Source organism: Lithobates pipiens, unplaced genomic scaffold (assembly GCF_037356315.1).
Source record: "Lithobates pipiens isolate NorthernLeopardFrog02 unplaced genomic scaffold, aLitPip1_a1.2 Scaffold_1, whole genome shotgun sequence".
Taxonomy (NCBI): domain Eukaryota; kingdom Metazoa; phylum Chordata; class Amphibia; order Anura; family Ranidae; genus Lithobates; species Lithobates pipiens.
In genome coordinates this window covers 196,814,779-196,829,935 of record NW_027507685.1, presented here as the reverse complement: position 1 = coordinate 196,829,935, position 15,157 = coordinate 196,814,779, and the positions used below count along the sequence as shown (strand labels likewise).

Below are 15,157 nucleotides of genomic sequence, written 5' to 3'. Positions count from 1 at the left end.
AAATGGCATTTCTCAGGGTTGGTTTCCTGCTCATGGCAACAGTGGACTGACCGCACCTGGGTAATGGGCATTAAAACGGCCAAACTATTTGAATACATTTGAAGCACATATGACAGGGTGGCAATGCAACAGATGGGGACAAAATGCTATTACCGTGTCCTAACCAGGACCTTCGTTTGAGGATCGCCAGGCCCGATCTGAGTGACCATAACATTCGGAATTAAGTTAGCCAGCCTCACTCCCCTTCTCTCTTCTACTACTACTACTACTTCTTTTTTTTTTTTCCTTGTTTTCTTTCTTTCCCTTTTTATTCTCACACTTTTTTGGCTTCTCCTCTCTCTCGTACGTATTTAACCAAAAATGGGTGTGCACAGACCTCCATTGGACACCACACATCGGACTCCCCCCTTCCTCGTGACTGGGTAGTTACCTCTGGAGCACAGAGAGATTCTCTGTGTGGTTAGCTCGCGTATGACCTGACCAGAGGGTTCTTTCATATTATGTAACAATCTAAGTTCTTAATGCTGCTACTTGTTTTTACCTTTCATTCCCTGAAAGTTACTATTTCATTACATCTGTAGCACACCACCTTAAATAAAAATGAACAAAAAAAACAAAGGCTTGTGTGTTTGGGATTGCATATGCGGAATCCAAAGTCAAAGGAGCATGACTTCCTCTACTGAAGTTGAGATTTGTAAGTAAGGGTCCGTGATTTAGGCACCCCATGTGGTGCTCCATAAGCTTTATGAAGATATGCGACTTATTTTTCTAGGTTTTAGACTCCTTGCTAAAATGTTTATATGATATAATTTGTTCTACCATATGATACATCTGGAAACAAACAGCAGGCAGCCATTTTTATCTATAGTAGATGAATATAGATGTATGTGTTGGTAAAATTAGCCTAAAACATCCAAGTTGCTAGTGCTGAGCTCTATAATATACATATAAAATATAAATATTTGATTTTTATCCTTTTTTATAAAAAAAAAAAAAAAACTTCTTCTTTTTTTTTTTTTCAGATACCAGATGAGTTTGACAATGGTGAGTTAAAAAAAAAACATCCATGGTCTGTCTGTTTTCAGTATAAAATATCCATGTTCCTGCTTTCATCTTGCTGTGTATTTCATACTAGGCACAAAGCTGTCTGTATTTGTATAGAGAGAAGTTGGAGAAAACCGTGATCAGGCCGTATAGATTACTTTTTTTATTTTTATTTATTTTTTTAGATCAGCCAATGGACGGATTGGGGGGGGTAAAAAAAAAAAAAACACTTTCTCCATCCACACAAGCCAGGTGGATAGAAGAATCCTCCCCTGAGACACTGGAGTTGACTTACTAAAAACGGAAAGTGGAAAATTTGGTGCAGATCTGCATGGAAACCAACCAGCTTCCAGGTTTTATTGTAAAAGCTTAATTGAACAAGCTGATGGCTAACATGCACAGCTGCACCAGATGTTGGACTCTCTAGTTCTAGTAAATCAACCGCATTGTTCCTCTACTGTCAGAATACACTGATCAGTGGCAGTAGTCTATTGGCTGAAGCCGCTGAGATTTTTATTTTTTACGTTTCCATTCAACACAAATTGATAGGCTCAGTTCACACCTATGCAGTTTGCTTTTGAACGTTTCCAGCAGTGCTTTTTGCTGTATGTTTTGCACATGTGCTTTTTTTTTTTTTTTTTTTTTTTTTTTTATGCTTCTTTGGGTTTTGTTTGTTTTTTTTGGGGCAAATTTGTTGTCGGGCAGGTAAACTGCAAATCTTGGCAAAAATGCACTACATGCTTTTCTGCAGTTTCTCCATTGATGTCTGTTGAACCAAAAAAAGCAGTTATACATTTTTGTGTGTGACTGAAAAAAAGCATAGTTGTGAACCGGTCTCATAGGAAACCATGTTAAATGAACTGTAGTGCATTTTTTTTGTACAAAAAGCACCAAAAACCGCATAGGTGTGAACCAGGCCTTAGAGTAGGTGGTGTCGAGCAGGACCACCTATACATGGATTGAAATTTGTGTGATGCCTGTTCAGCAGGGATCAGACAAGAGTTTCAATCCATCTATGGCCAACTTTAGGCTTCAGTAGCAAGTGAATACACAGGGCAACATCCTCTGCACTAATGTTTGTTTCTGTGACGTGTACTATGCATTGCACTGTAATGTTTTGAAAGGGTCCCTTTCAATAGACTTTTTGTTAGAACCACAACTATGTCAGCATAGAGGACATTTTCCCAGTATAATGTAATCCTGCATGGTAATTGAATGGGAGCAGCGGAAGTTGCTTAAATTTGTCAAAATGTCTGTTGTGAATGTTAGAACACTAGTATAGTATATTAGAGTAAAGTAACTGAAGTCATTAACATTAACTTGAGTGTCTTTCATGTGATAAAAATATCTTGATAGTTCATGGCTCAGGACTGTCCCCAATTTATTTGATAAGAAAAGGAAAATGATACTAACCAATTAAATTTCTTCTATGCTGGCGATAGACGGCCTTAAATTTCATCTGATTCCTGAAATTCGAGTTGTGGGTGGCCCTGCAAGTATCGCCATTTAAAAATCAGCACCTGGGTGAAACATCAGCCAAAAAGTGACTGCATGACACCATCCAATCAGATGTAGTGCCACTGTGCCCAGGTAGCTGCGGGTGCTGAATATAGTAGCTGACAGCGTAGGTTACTTCATCCATGTTTAGTGTGGTTGGGGGAATTTGACTCAATTTTTTTTTTTTCTTGTTCAGTCTGTGGGCTAAGACCTGATTTAGACATTCATGACTAGCATATTCTATCTTTTCTATTCTTTTCTTTCTGCATAGGAGGTGTGGGTCCCCAAACACACTGTATGAGTTTGGTGACATACATCCACTTGGATGTCAAATTGGGAGCATTGGCTCTGTTGTTGTGGCTGCTGCATCCCAATGGACATGAATGAGACTGCCTGTACATAGATGTACAGAACATCTCTGTATCCTGTTCTGGCAAAATACAGCCCCAACTTGTGTGAATGAGGCCTTCTGATTGCTGTCTCTCTTCCACACCCTCTCTGTCTCTCCTTTCAATTCAGTATTCTGATTTTCTTATACTTCTGATTCCAGACCCTCCCGTCGTACAGCATTTTAGAAGAGCTTATCAATATTTTCAAGATTATCGGCAGGTAAGTTTTGCCTGTTGGGCCTCCTCTACCTTCATCCTTGTGTCTGTGTTGCAGGTTTTTAGGGTACAGCCATTCTAATAGTCTAGTACATAATGGCTCCCAGTATACTACATCACCAGTCTCTCTATTGGCAGTCAGTATGTTGTAAATATCATGGGGATGGTAAGCACTATAAGGGTTAGGTATGCATTTATAGTATTCTGCACTGGGAAAAATATAGATGCTGCTATTACTGGCCTCTCCTTTTGAAATACTAGTTGCCTGGGGGGTACACAGGCAGCAGCTAAGAATGTCAGCCGTGTGCATATTGGGGTTCATTTTTGGAATGTTGGAGCATTGTCCATCTATGGAAAGAGGGTGGATAACATGACCAAGAATTCTTTCAAATGTTGTTGTTGTTCCAATACTGGTACTTGTGAAAATGCACCGATACCTTCTGGCTCTGTTATCAATGGGATTAGAGGAGGACGTAGGATGACAGCATAGCCCACATAGTTGTGGGGCCAACAATGCTGAGTGTTGGAAGTGCCGTGTTTCTTCATCACTTGGTCTCATCCAGATGGTAATATTACACTGCACACCGATAGATGATGGAGACACCCCCCCCCCCCCCCCTGCTCCTCCTCATCTTGATCTCCCTAAATGCCGGAAATAGGTATTGGTAATTGGTATGGGTGAGTACTTTAAAAAAATATATATATATCGGTACTCGTTGCTAAAAAAAAAAAAAAGTGGTATTGGTGCATACATTATTATAAAGCACCAACAGTTTGCAAAGCGCTTTACAACCTGAGGGCAACCAATATGGTTACAATACAATTCATTATGGGAGTAATCGGAGGGGCCTGCTTGTTGGAGCTTACAGAAAGGCATTGGCTTTTAGATCTGGTGATCACCTGTCTTACAATGCTGGAGTTGTAGGTTCAGCTCCCATCAGGGATTCTGTTTGCATGGAGATTGTGTTTCCTCCAGTTCTGTTTCCTCTCCAGAGCTTCTGACAGGTTTTAAATGCTGAAACAATTAAAAATCAAATTAAAAATCAAAGTTTATTTTATTATAAACCTTTTGTTCTGAAAGGTATTCCCCTTAGTCATAGGTGCTGATTACAGTAAGTAGGTAACAGACTCAAAAGGGGTTTAACTTTTAAGGGCTCGTGCACACTGCAAATGAAAAAAGCTGCCCCTACAGGCATTGGAGCGTTTACCTTTCTCTGCCTGATAACTCCCTCCATGTTGGCCTATATGTCCATGCACACTGTAGGCATTTTCAAAAGTTTACAGTCAGAAAAAAAAAAATGGCAGTAGGAGCATCTTCTTTGGGCTGCAGTGTGCATGAGGCCCAAAGCCCAACTCCTGGCAAAAATAAGATCTCTAACCTATGGATAAGATGTACAGTAGCTTTCACTAGACTGACATTGAATTGTGACTTTCTCTTTAATAAGTAATGGAATTAATAATCACTTTTTGTTTTCTCTTTATGGTAGATGATCATTGAACCCACAAGTCCGAAACTTCTTCCAGATCCATTAAAAGAACCATATTACCAACCTCCTTACACACTAGTGCTCGAGCTGAAGAATGTGCTGCTACACCCAGAATGGTCGGTGAGTGGTCCAAACTATTTAGAAGTCCCTGGTTCAGATGGTGCTTCCAGACACAGGAACTCTTACACATGTTCCTTTATGAAAGTCGTGACACTTCAGGGGAAAATAGGAGGAGCTTGCAGGATCAGGAATTTGTTGCACTCTTACTGCAGTTATAAAATGTTGCCCGATATCTTAACTGAACCAAGAAGGGTAGCTCCACTACAACAACTCATAGCAGCAGGGCTGGGACGAGTTGGAGAAGAAAGGTGGTGATGTCACGCTCTCCACCTTGTCCAATTTATTCTTAAAATGTAAGGCAGCCCATACATTGATCGATTGACTTGTGTACAACCAGCCTGCCCATACATGGATGTAATGATTTCTTTAACATTGCTTATGTTCCTTTTGCTGTGTTCCTCTAGTAATGCTGTTTTCTGCTTTCAGTTAGAAACCGGATGGAGGTTTAAGAAGAGGGCCGGTATTGACAACCTGTTCCAGCAACTTGCCCCTCTTTATGAAATTGTTATATTTACCGCTGAAACGGGCATGGTAAGTGTAAAGCTTTGTTTCATCTCAACTGACCTAAACAGATAACAGAAGGGGCCAACAGGTGCCTGTGCACATCTTATTTTTGTGGGTGCCCTGTCTAAAGGGCCGTACACACAAGCCGAACGCCGGGCGACATTTGGCCTGTGTGTGCAGAAGCCGGCTTCTGTAGAAGGGGCATGACCGAAAACGGTCTCAGCCATAGCTGAAAGCTCTGGCCGGTGTGTTCTGGCAGGGGGGCCGCCCCCCTATCAAAACACAATAGCTCAGTGGAGGAAATCGCTGTACTAACATCACATAGTGCAGCAGTTCCTCTCGATCTCTTCCATAAATTTTGTATTTTTTGTTTTGTTCAGCTTGCTGGGTTGAGCAAAAAAAAAAAAACTGCAGGCGGCTGTATGAATACCCAAACAGCTGCTGCTTGGCTGAAAACTTTCAATCTGGCTCCTTAACTTTTTAAGTTGGAGGATATTGGGCAGGACAGAGCCAACAGGGTCACCCACATAGTGAATTTTGGCCTGTTAGGAATTGGACAAAAGTGTGTGTTTGTGTGTGGCCAGCTTTAGATTCTACATGGGGTTATTTCTTAAGGGCTCTGTCGCATTCCCCCTGCATTGTGCTGAATTGCAAATAAGATGGGACAGGTTGCATTTTATCGCAGCGCGTTGCAAGCTTCTGTAGAGTGTTGACAATGATGAAAATTGGGGGAGGGGGAAAACCTACTGCAAGGTGTGTTTTTTAAAATGCATTCTAACATTCATTTCACACGATCAATTCCTGTGCATTCTCCTCTGTGATGCGAACGAGACCCACATGCGGCTGGCTTCATTACTTTGGTGACTTGACAAAATGCCCCTAAACGATATTTTGTAACATATTACTTCTTTTCTGTCTGTTTTTCTTGGATTCCTCTCCTGTAAGTAATGTGATTAAAACATATATGGTGCTTCTTCTGCAGACTGCATTCCCTCTCATTGACAGTATGGACCCTCATGGTTTTATATCGTATCGACTGTTTCGCGATGCAACACGTTACACAGAAGGCCATCATGTTAAGGTAAGGCCTTATCTTTGCTAACTTTAGTAAAGGTGTCTATATGAAGGCTGAATACTGCAGAAGTTCTTTACATCCTAGTTCTACGCTTCTAGGTGTAGTTGTACAATATTCCCTTTTTTATTTTTTTATTTTTTTCAAACCAGTACTGATGAGGATAAAGGCCATTTAAAGTATACATAGAATTACCGCTCTAAGGTAATGACTTCTCCCAAAACAGCTGTCTCCACAGTCCCACAGGGTGCTGGCTCTGTTTGCAACAGGAACTGAAGTAGAAAAGATGTAGCTGGATAGCCGCACTCCGAATTATTCAACTTTATTTCAAAAATGTAATTAAAATCATAGCATCTAGGCTGGTAAACAGACTAACTGCACAGCCACTGACATGTTTCACACCGAACACGGTGCTTAGTCATAGCTAATGAGCAGAATATACATACAGAGCTATATACACACACACACACAAGCAATTAGACAAATGAATAAAATACGTGTATCACAAGATAGCAATTAAGGAAACACCTGTGAACATCCAAAGTCTGAAGATTAACATTTAAATGGATGAAAGGAAAAAGTCTTTTTTTCACCTAAAACACCAAAATCAAGCTGACACGTTGAAAGCATACATAATGGTAATAAATGAATGACATGATAAATCTTATCCTTAGGTGAAGAGCTATAGGTATAACCTAAAGAAATAAAAAATGACATAAGTAAAAACATTTTTCATTTTGTATGTAAAAAAAATTATATATTTTCACACGCATTGGCAGACACACAAAAAAAGAGAGAAAGAAACAAACTCTCAATGTGTTTGCATGCCGATGCATGGGGCTCATTGAATGTCAAAACCACCAGAGAAAAACACACAAAAAATAGGGTCACTGGGTCAATAGGCATTGGGTCACTGAATGAGCGCTTGGGGGAGTGGGTTGATTACCAGTTATAGCCACTGGTTTCTGATTTATCTATTTTTTTGAGGGATACTAAGCAGCTTTTGTCTGATATTCAACCTATTAAATGGGATTCGGATTTTGTGTGGATTACTTGTGATGTGGCTAGCCTTTATTCATCTATCCCCCACTCTCTAGGGATTCAGGCCGTAGCCTTTTTTCTTAGACATCATAGCCAACACTCCTTGGTGCACCAAGAGTTTGTATTTATTAACTCACAATTTTTTTATGTTCGATGGGGACTACTATCTCCAGAAGTGCGGGGCCTCGATGGGCGCTAAATTCTCCCCCTCCCTTGCTAATTTGTACATGGGTTGGTGGGAGAGGTCCTGCATTTTTGGTGCTGGTTGTCCCCATCGTTCTGAGATTAAGTTTTTCCGTCGCTATATAAACGACTTGATCTTTGTGTGCACCAGGAGTGTTGGTGAATTAGACGAATGGCTTCTGTATCTTAATGACAACACCCTCCATCTTAAATTTACAGGTGTTATGGACCCTAAACAAATTGAATTTCTGGATGTTGTTCTGATGGGTGAGGGGGAATCTATTTCCTCCAAACTTTTCAGGAAGCCTTCTGCTGGTAATTCCTTGTTAAGGGCTGATTCAGGCCATCCAAGGCATACCATTAAGGGCATCCCTGTGGGACAGTTTTTGAGGTTAAAACGGGTATGTAGTGATGAATCCTCTTTTTTGAAAGAAGCCTCTGTTATGAAAAAGCGTTTCATAGAAAGAGGTTATTCAGCCCCTGTACTTGATAGGGCATTCAATATAGCCCTTAATATGGATAGATGTCATCTCCTTCGTGATAAGGTCAAGAATGGAGATGGGAGAAGGCGGGTATCTGACAAATCCATAAAAATTCCGGTGTTTTCCACGCCTTATAGTTTAGAGTTTAGTAAAATTAAAGGGATCGTGGAGAAATATTTACCTATTCTCTATAACGATCCTGTCTATGCTCAAATTCTATCTAAGGGTATTAGATCAGTCTCCCGCAGGGCCCCAACTATTGGTGGCATGTTGTCCCCCAGCCTCTATTCGAGCAGCATTCAACGCCCTAATTGGTTACAGTTTAAGGGATCGTTTCGATGTGGGGGCAATAATTGTCCATGTTGCCCCCACATTTTACGAGGCGATACCATCCTTTCTAGGTCTCTAAATAAGGATTTTAAAGTGATGGCCTTCATTAACTGTAACACTAAATTTGTTATTTACGTGGTTATGTGTGAACAATGTTGCATACAGTGTGTTGTACGCACAACACGAAGACTGAGAGACAGATTATATGACCACCTCTATGACGTTTCTAAAAACCACCCCACTAATGTGGCGAAGCATTGGAATCTTTGCCATGATAAGGATGTCAGTGGCTTACGCATTCAGGGGGTGGAAAAAGTCACTTTATCTAAAAGGGGGGGTGATAGGTTTAGTCTGTTATGCAAGAGGGAGGTTTATTGGATATTCCATCTCCATACGAGGCAGCCTATGGGCCTTAACTTTGAGTGGGACATTTCATTCTTTTATGAGTGAATTTTCCACATATTGATTGGCCAGTATTTACTAAGCTAATGTGTATGGCTCCCATTTCATTGGTTGTCGGTCTGGTGCTGACAGGTTTTTTCATCTGGTTCTGCTGGGCTCTTTTTATTATGTTTCTGCCAGAGTTTATTCACTATTTTCCATTTATTATAATTGCTTTACATTGAGGACAGGCCAATTATTCGATTGAGACTGTTTTTTGAATAGGGCTGTATGCATATATTGCAGCATTTTTCTCTGCAGTGATTATGAATATAAGTATTTTTTATGTTAATTAATATCCTATTAGACATGTTTGTCATTCGTTTGATAATCACACAGCTGATATATGATGTTGGGTGTGTGATCAATCAACAGGGTTTTTGTATCAGCTCCTTATACCTGTCGGTATAATGATATTTGCATTGAACCTGCCCTTGGTTTTAGAACATTCAATATCGATCGTTTATTTGGTCTATTCCTATATTTACTTTTATTTTTGATATCTATGCATTGTATCATAGGAGAAGACCTAAGTAGACACATCCAATAATGAGATATTTGAAATCTTTCTATTATGAAACCTTTTTTGGGATGTGTCATTTTTAGGGAATATTTTTTGTGCGTTTTTTCTCTGGTGGTTTTGACATTCAATGAGCCCCATGCATCGGCATGCAAACACATTGAGAGTTTGTTTCTTTCTCTCTCTCTTTTTTTTTTTTTTGTGTGTCTGCCAATGCGTGTGAAAATATATAATTTTTTTTACATACAAAATGAAAAAATGTTTTTACTTATGTCATTTTTTATTTCTTTAGGTTATACCTATACCTTTTCACCTAAGGATAAGATTCATCATGTCATTCATTTATTACCATTATGTATGCTTTCAACGTGTCAGCTTGATTTTGGTGTTTTAGGTGAAAAATACTTTTTCCTTTCATCCATTTAAATGTTAATCTTCAGACTTTGGATGTTCACAGGTATTTCCTTAATTGCTATCTTGTCATACACGTATTTTATTCATTTGTCTAATTGCTTGTGTGTGTGTATATAGCTCTGTATGTATATTCTGCTCATTGGCTATGACTAAGCACCGTGTTCGGTGTGAAACATGTCAGCGGCTGTGCAGTTAGTCTGTTTACCAGCCTAGATGCTATGATTTTAATTACATTTTTGAAATAAAGTTGAATAATTCGAAGTGCGGCTATCCAGCTACATCTTTTCTATGCCATTTAAAGTATAACTAAGGACAAAACTGTTTTTTTTTAAATTTTTTTATTTTTTTGGATTTTTTTTTCCGTCTTATTAGGAAGTCTTCCATTCATCCCCTGTCCTGTAGACTCAATGGGAACTGAAAGAATATCTTTCCAGTGTGTTGGAAATTTCTGCATCCACTTTGCTAGTGTGGATGGGGCAATCCATTAACATTTGGTGTTTTGTGCTCTCGGGTAGAATCTCTGCCATTCTGCCAGAGATCTCAAATTGCACCGCATTGGCAAAACGCAAGTTCGAGTGCCATTCATTTTCAATGGCACCTAAAAAGCGGCGAGTATTTAAGGCTAATGTCACAGAAAACTGCAACAAGCAAAGTTTGTCCCCTAAAACGGCACAGGAGCTTCTTTTGTGCAACAAGCTTTGTGCATTGCGATTTGCTGCATCTGCCACACGATTGATCACGGAAAAACCACACAGTATTTAGGTCCAGTGTAAAATGAATGGCACTTGAATGTTTTTTGCCATTGCAATGCAATTTGAGATCACTGGCAGAATCACAGCAATTCTTCTTCCTGTGATCCCAAAATTCCAAATGTGAATGAAGCCTTAAATTGGAGATAAACTCCACTTTTGAACTTGTACCTACAGGTAAGCCTATAATAAGTCTTACCTGTAGATACAGTGAATATCTCATAAACATGCACTGCTTAGGAGATAGTTACAAGGGATGCTGCCGACATATGTTCTCTGTAGGGTCGGCAAAACCAAACCAAAGAATATTCCCAGCTCGCTCAGGTGGGGGCATTGGCTAGTTTGTTACTGAAGGGATGGTATACCTGTGCCGTAGCTTCAGAGCTCCTTGCCAGAGCTGAGGTAAGTCACCGTGGCCCTGGCCATTCATACAGCCGGAGGCCGCAAGCCTGGCAGAAAGACCAGGTGAAAGATGGCAGCACCGTGGATCCATGACAGCTGCAGTGGAGGGATTCGCTTTACGGGCAAGACTGTCATAATGAACTAGTATGCAATGCTTTCTAGTACATTATGACTTAACCCTGCAGGGGGGGCCCATTTTTATTTTAGTGGTGGTTTACTACCGCTTTAAGCTGCTGAATATTCTCTATATGTTTCTTTCTCTCCATTGAGGTGCGGTGGACTTGCAGGCATGATTCAACTGCTCTTAGGTAGCCGCTTTTTCTTAGACACGAATGGCTACCCTTTCCTGTTTAAGTTTATGGAGTGAAATGTGGGAGGCCTTCTCTCCGGCTTATGGGAAGGATGGGGGAGGAGATGTTTTCCCAGATGAGCCTTGACCAGCAGAATCCTAAGTGGACCTTCATGAGATGAAAAGCGTAGTGTATAGCATGAAGCTATAGTAATAGTGCGCTGGTATACCTGCAGGGCAGCTGACTAATTCAGTTTCTTTAAATGATAATGCTATCTACTGACAATCTTTGGCATAGTCCTCTATAGGGCAACGTGGAGAGCAGTGATGAGGATGCAGAAAATGTGACAGCCGGTTTTCCATTTTCTGTTGTCCATAAGGAATGAATTCTGATTGGTTCGTGTAGCTTAAAGTGTTACTAAGCCCAGGACCCTGCATTGACTATATCTGGTCTCCCACAGTATACAGAACATGGAAATGCAATTATTTTTGTAAATATAAACTGCTAAATATCTTTTCTCAATAGCAGAATATAGCAGTCTTGTGACTTATATCAGTGTCTGTCCGAGACCTGGGTAAAGCTCGTAGGAGGAGTTTTCACTCTCCTCTGACTGTCCTATAAGGCTGCAAGACCCCTGAACCTCTGTCTGGACAGTGCTGATTGGCCCTGTACTGATCACATGCCCCCCCCCCCCCCCCCAAAAAAAAAAAAACGAAAACAAAACAAAAACTCTAGCAATACACAGCAAACTGAGCATGTGCAGAGTGCCTCCTAGGGCTCTGTACTATCAGCAGATGGATTGGGGATTGTGGAAGAAGGGGGGGGGGGGTTCAGAGAAGACAGGATCATACAGTCTTTTTACACAATGCCCAGGATTACCACCTTAGGTTCCACAGTGAGTATAACAAGCATGCTTTACTTCATATATATATATATATACACACTGATTTTACTGTTTGGTTTAGTAACACTTCAAGCCTGGTACACATGGGCCGAATATCAGTCAACGTTTGGCCAGTGTGTAGAGCAGCCTGTCTGCTTTCTGTTGAACAGACATGATGGGAAAACCTGCAGCCAATGGCTGGGAGCACTTACCGGTGTGTTTTGGTGGGGGGACAGACCCTTGTCAGAACACAATCGCTCAGCAGGGGAGATCACTGTACTAACATCGGATTGTTAGGATCTCCTACCAAGCTCCTCAGTTTTTTTTTTTTTTTTTTTTGTTTTTTTTTCATTCAGGTTGCATGAAAAAATCTTGGTGTACCAGGTTTTACACTTTGCTCCTTACAAATAACTTTGGTTACAGCTGAAATGTTTGTTTTGTATCCTGGTGAAGATATTCTGTATTTCTGTTATCTCATGTCTGAGTAAGGTTGTGTATTTGCATCTAGGACATCTCCTGTCTGAACAGAGACCCGTCACGGGTTGTCATTGTGGACTGTAACAGAGAAGCTTTTAAACTGCAGCCCTACAATGGCCTGGCCATAAAGAAATGGGATGGAAACTCGGAGGACCGGGGGCTCTATGATCTTGCTTCTTTCCTGAAGAGTGAGTATAGCTGAAGACTAAGGGGTAAAGTCTGTACCAGTAATGATCAATGTGCTGTGCCTGATATGAGGCTTTATAGGGGGGCCACAGACAGGCCGCTTTCCTGCTGATTACACTTAATGGTGAGCCTTCTGTCAGTCGGGTAAGTTATAACCAGCCTTTTTTATTTTGGATGGTGTGGGTAGAATTTTTTTTCTGTGGGTTTTTTTTTTTTTTTTTTGTCTGTGACCTCTTTGGAAGGATTTTTGAATCTCTTTATAGGTCCAGTGCACACCATCTCTACATCAGTATACACGTCATGCACTGGATAGTTGCCTTAAGACCTCTTTCACGCTGGTAGCGCCCGGCCATTAGCGCTAAAGCGCCGCTCATTTTTGCAGGGCTTTTCAGCCACTAGCGGGCGCTTTTTAACAAAAAATTTTAGAAAGTCCAGTTTTGCGGCACTTTCAAAGCGCTTTTCAGGCACTTTGGATGCGCTGCCCATTCATTGCAATGGGCAGGGGCATTTTGGAAGTGCTATATACAGCGCTTCCAAACCGCCCCAAAGATGCTGCTTCCCAGACTTTTCATAATGTCTCAGAAGCGCACCGCCCCACTGTGAAAAGACACGGCAATGAATGGGAGGCGCTTTTCAGAGGCTATTTCTAGCGCTAAAGTGCCTGAAAACCGCCTCCGTGTGAAAGTAGCCTAACATTTCTTTAGACTTTGAACAGACATGCAGGCACACACTAGTTGTAGTGACTGCACTTTCCCACTTGTGAATCGATCGCTCTCCTGCACTTCCAAGCCCTGAAGAAGGGGGATTCTTTTATCACTGAATTACGTTGACTTTCCATGGATAATAAAAGATTATCATTTACACCCAACAAACTTAAACATTTGTATTGGCACTCTGTTTCTTCTTCATCTCAAGTTTTTGCCCAGGATTCCTCAGTGAGTAGAAGGAAACCCTGGTTTGGGAGCAGTCTTAAAGAATATGTAAACCCAACGTTTCATATTCCTGATATGAGCCTGCTGTACCATGTACCTGTATACAAAAAGTATCCTGTTCTCTTTGTATTGCTTCCTTTTTTGTTAAATCCCTGGTGATCCTGCCAGTCCCTCTGCTTTCCTAACTGACCACACTAGACAGAAAACAGCGTGGTCAGTTTTCTGGCTGCTTTCCGCCAATGATCATACTTTTGCTGACACCAACCCCCTCAAGCACAGACATTCACTAAGAACAGTGGGCTGCAGTTTCTCTTCCTCCAGCTCTCATGCAGCAGAGAACAGAGGGAATGTGATCACTTATTTAAAAAAAAATAAAGTATATGTTTTATGTCACTTTGCCTGCTATACTAACTAATAAACCTACAGCTCTTTACATCAACTGGGCCTAAGAGGTTCCTCAGATCCAGGGCCACCCCTGACCAAACCTTTCTCTGGCTTCAGGCAATGTTAAGCAATTCATCCTCCAAGTGTACAGAAAGCAGAATTTGTAAATCTATGGCCCAGCTCCATTGTGGCCCCTCCCCCGCCACAGACTTTAATTGGTAGTTTGCCTGCCTTCTAGTCTTTGGTGTAACCATAGTGGAGGCACCCAGGAAAAGGGGAGAGCAGAGTGCTGGGGATTGAACTGCAGTTTGTGGATAATTTCCTCTACGATGCCTGCATCTTCAGAGCACAGCAAGGACTTATATTGCTTCCTTCAGTCAAATTACTAAGGAGCAATGAGAGGTCACTTCTATGCAGCATTATGTCTTTATTAGAGATAATTGGTGAAATTGCATCTGCTACAAAAGTTTTGCAACCTTTGGGCGGCACAGTGGTGTAGTGGTTAGCACTCTCACCTAGCAATAAAAAGGGTTGCTGGTTCAAATCCCAACCACGACACTACCTGCCTGGAGTTTGCATGTTCTCCCTGTGCCTGCGTGGGTTTCCTCCGGGTATTCCGGTTTCCTCCTACACTCCAAAGAAATGCAGGTAGGTTAATTGGCTTCTTTCCAAAATTGGCCCTAGTATATGAATGTGAGTTGGGGACCTTGGATTGTGGGCTCCTTGAGGGTAGGGACCGATGTGAGTGTGCAACGTACAGGGATAGGGACAATTGTAGACACTCAGGTTGGACTGGTGTCTTTATTCAACCTTACTAATGTAAAACAAAAAATCACCTAATCTCTACCAAGGTCAGGAACATGATCTACTCTGAGGATATTTGTGTAAGTTTTGCTATTTCAGTTTCATATAAACCAAGCTGTGTTACAGTTAATAGCCACATAAAGTAACATTTCTTTTAGATGTCCTGAATTGCTGTGACTTTCCACATTCCTTTCTTATAGCCGTTGCAGTGAGCGGTGTCAGTGATGTTCGCACTGTCCTAGAAAATTACTCGTTGGAGGAGGATCCTTTAGATGCTTTCAAACGCAGACAGACTCAGTTGGAGCAGGTA

The 15,157-nt window shown here is 41.1% G+C and overlaps 1 protein-coding gene across 1 annotated transcript in view; it reads left to right on the top strand.

The window, feature by feature from the left end:
* Positions 1-15,157, top strand: part of TIMM50 (translocase of inner mitochondrial membrane 50) — a 47,719-nt gene that overhangs the window by 28,426 nt on the left and 4,136 nt on the right. The window contains exons 4-10 of the mRNA XM_077479846.1: positions 1,023-1,044; positions 3,092-3,150; positions 4,634-4,753; positions 5,180-5,284; positions 6,240-6,338; positions 12,573-12,729; positions 15,048-15,154. Coding sequence (XP_077335972.1) covers positions 1,023-1,044; positions 3,092-3,150; positions 4,634-4,753; positions 5,180-5,284; positions 6,240-6,338; positions 12,573-12,729; positions 15,048-15,154 — 669 coding nt within the window. The remainder of the gene's footprint in view (positions 1-1,022; positions 1,045-3,091; positions 3,151-4,633; positions 4,754-5,179; positions 5,285-6,239; positions 6,339-12,572; positions 12,730-15,047; positions 15,155-15,157) is intronic.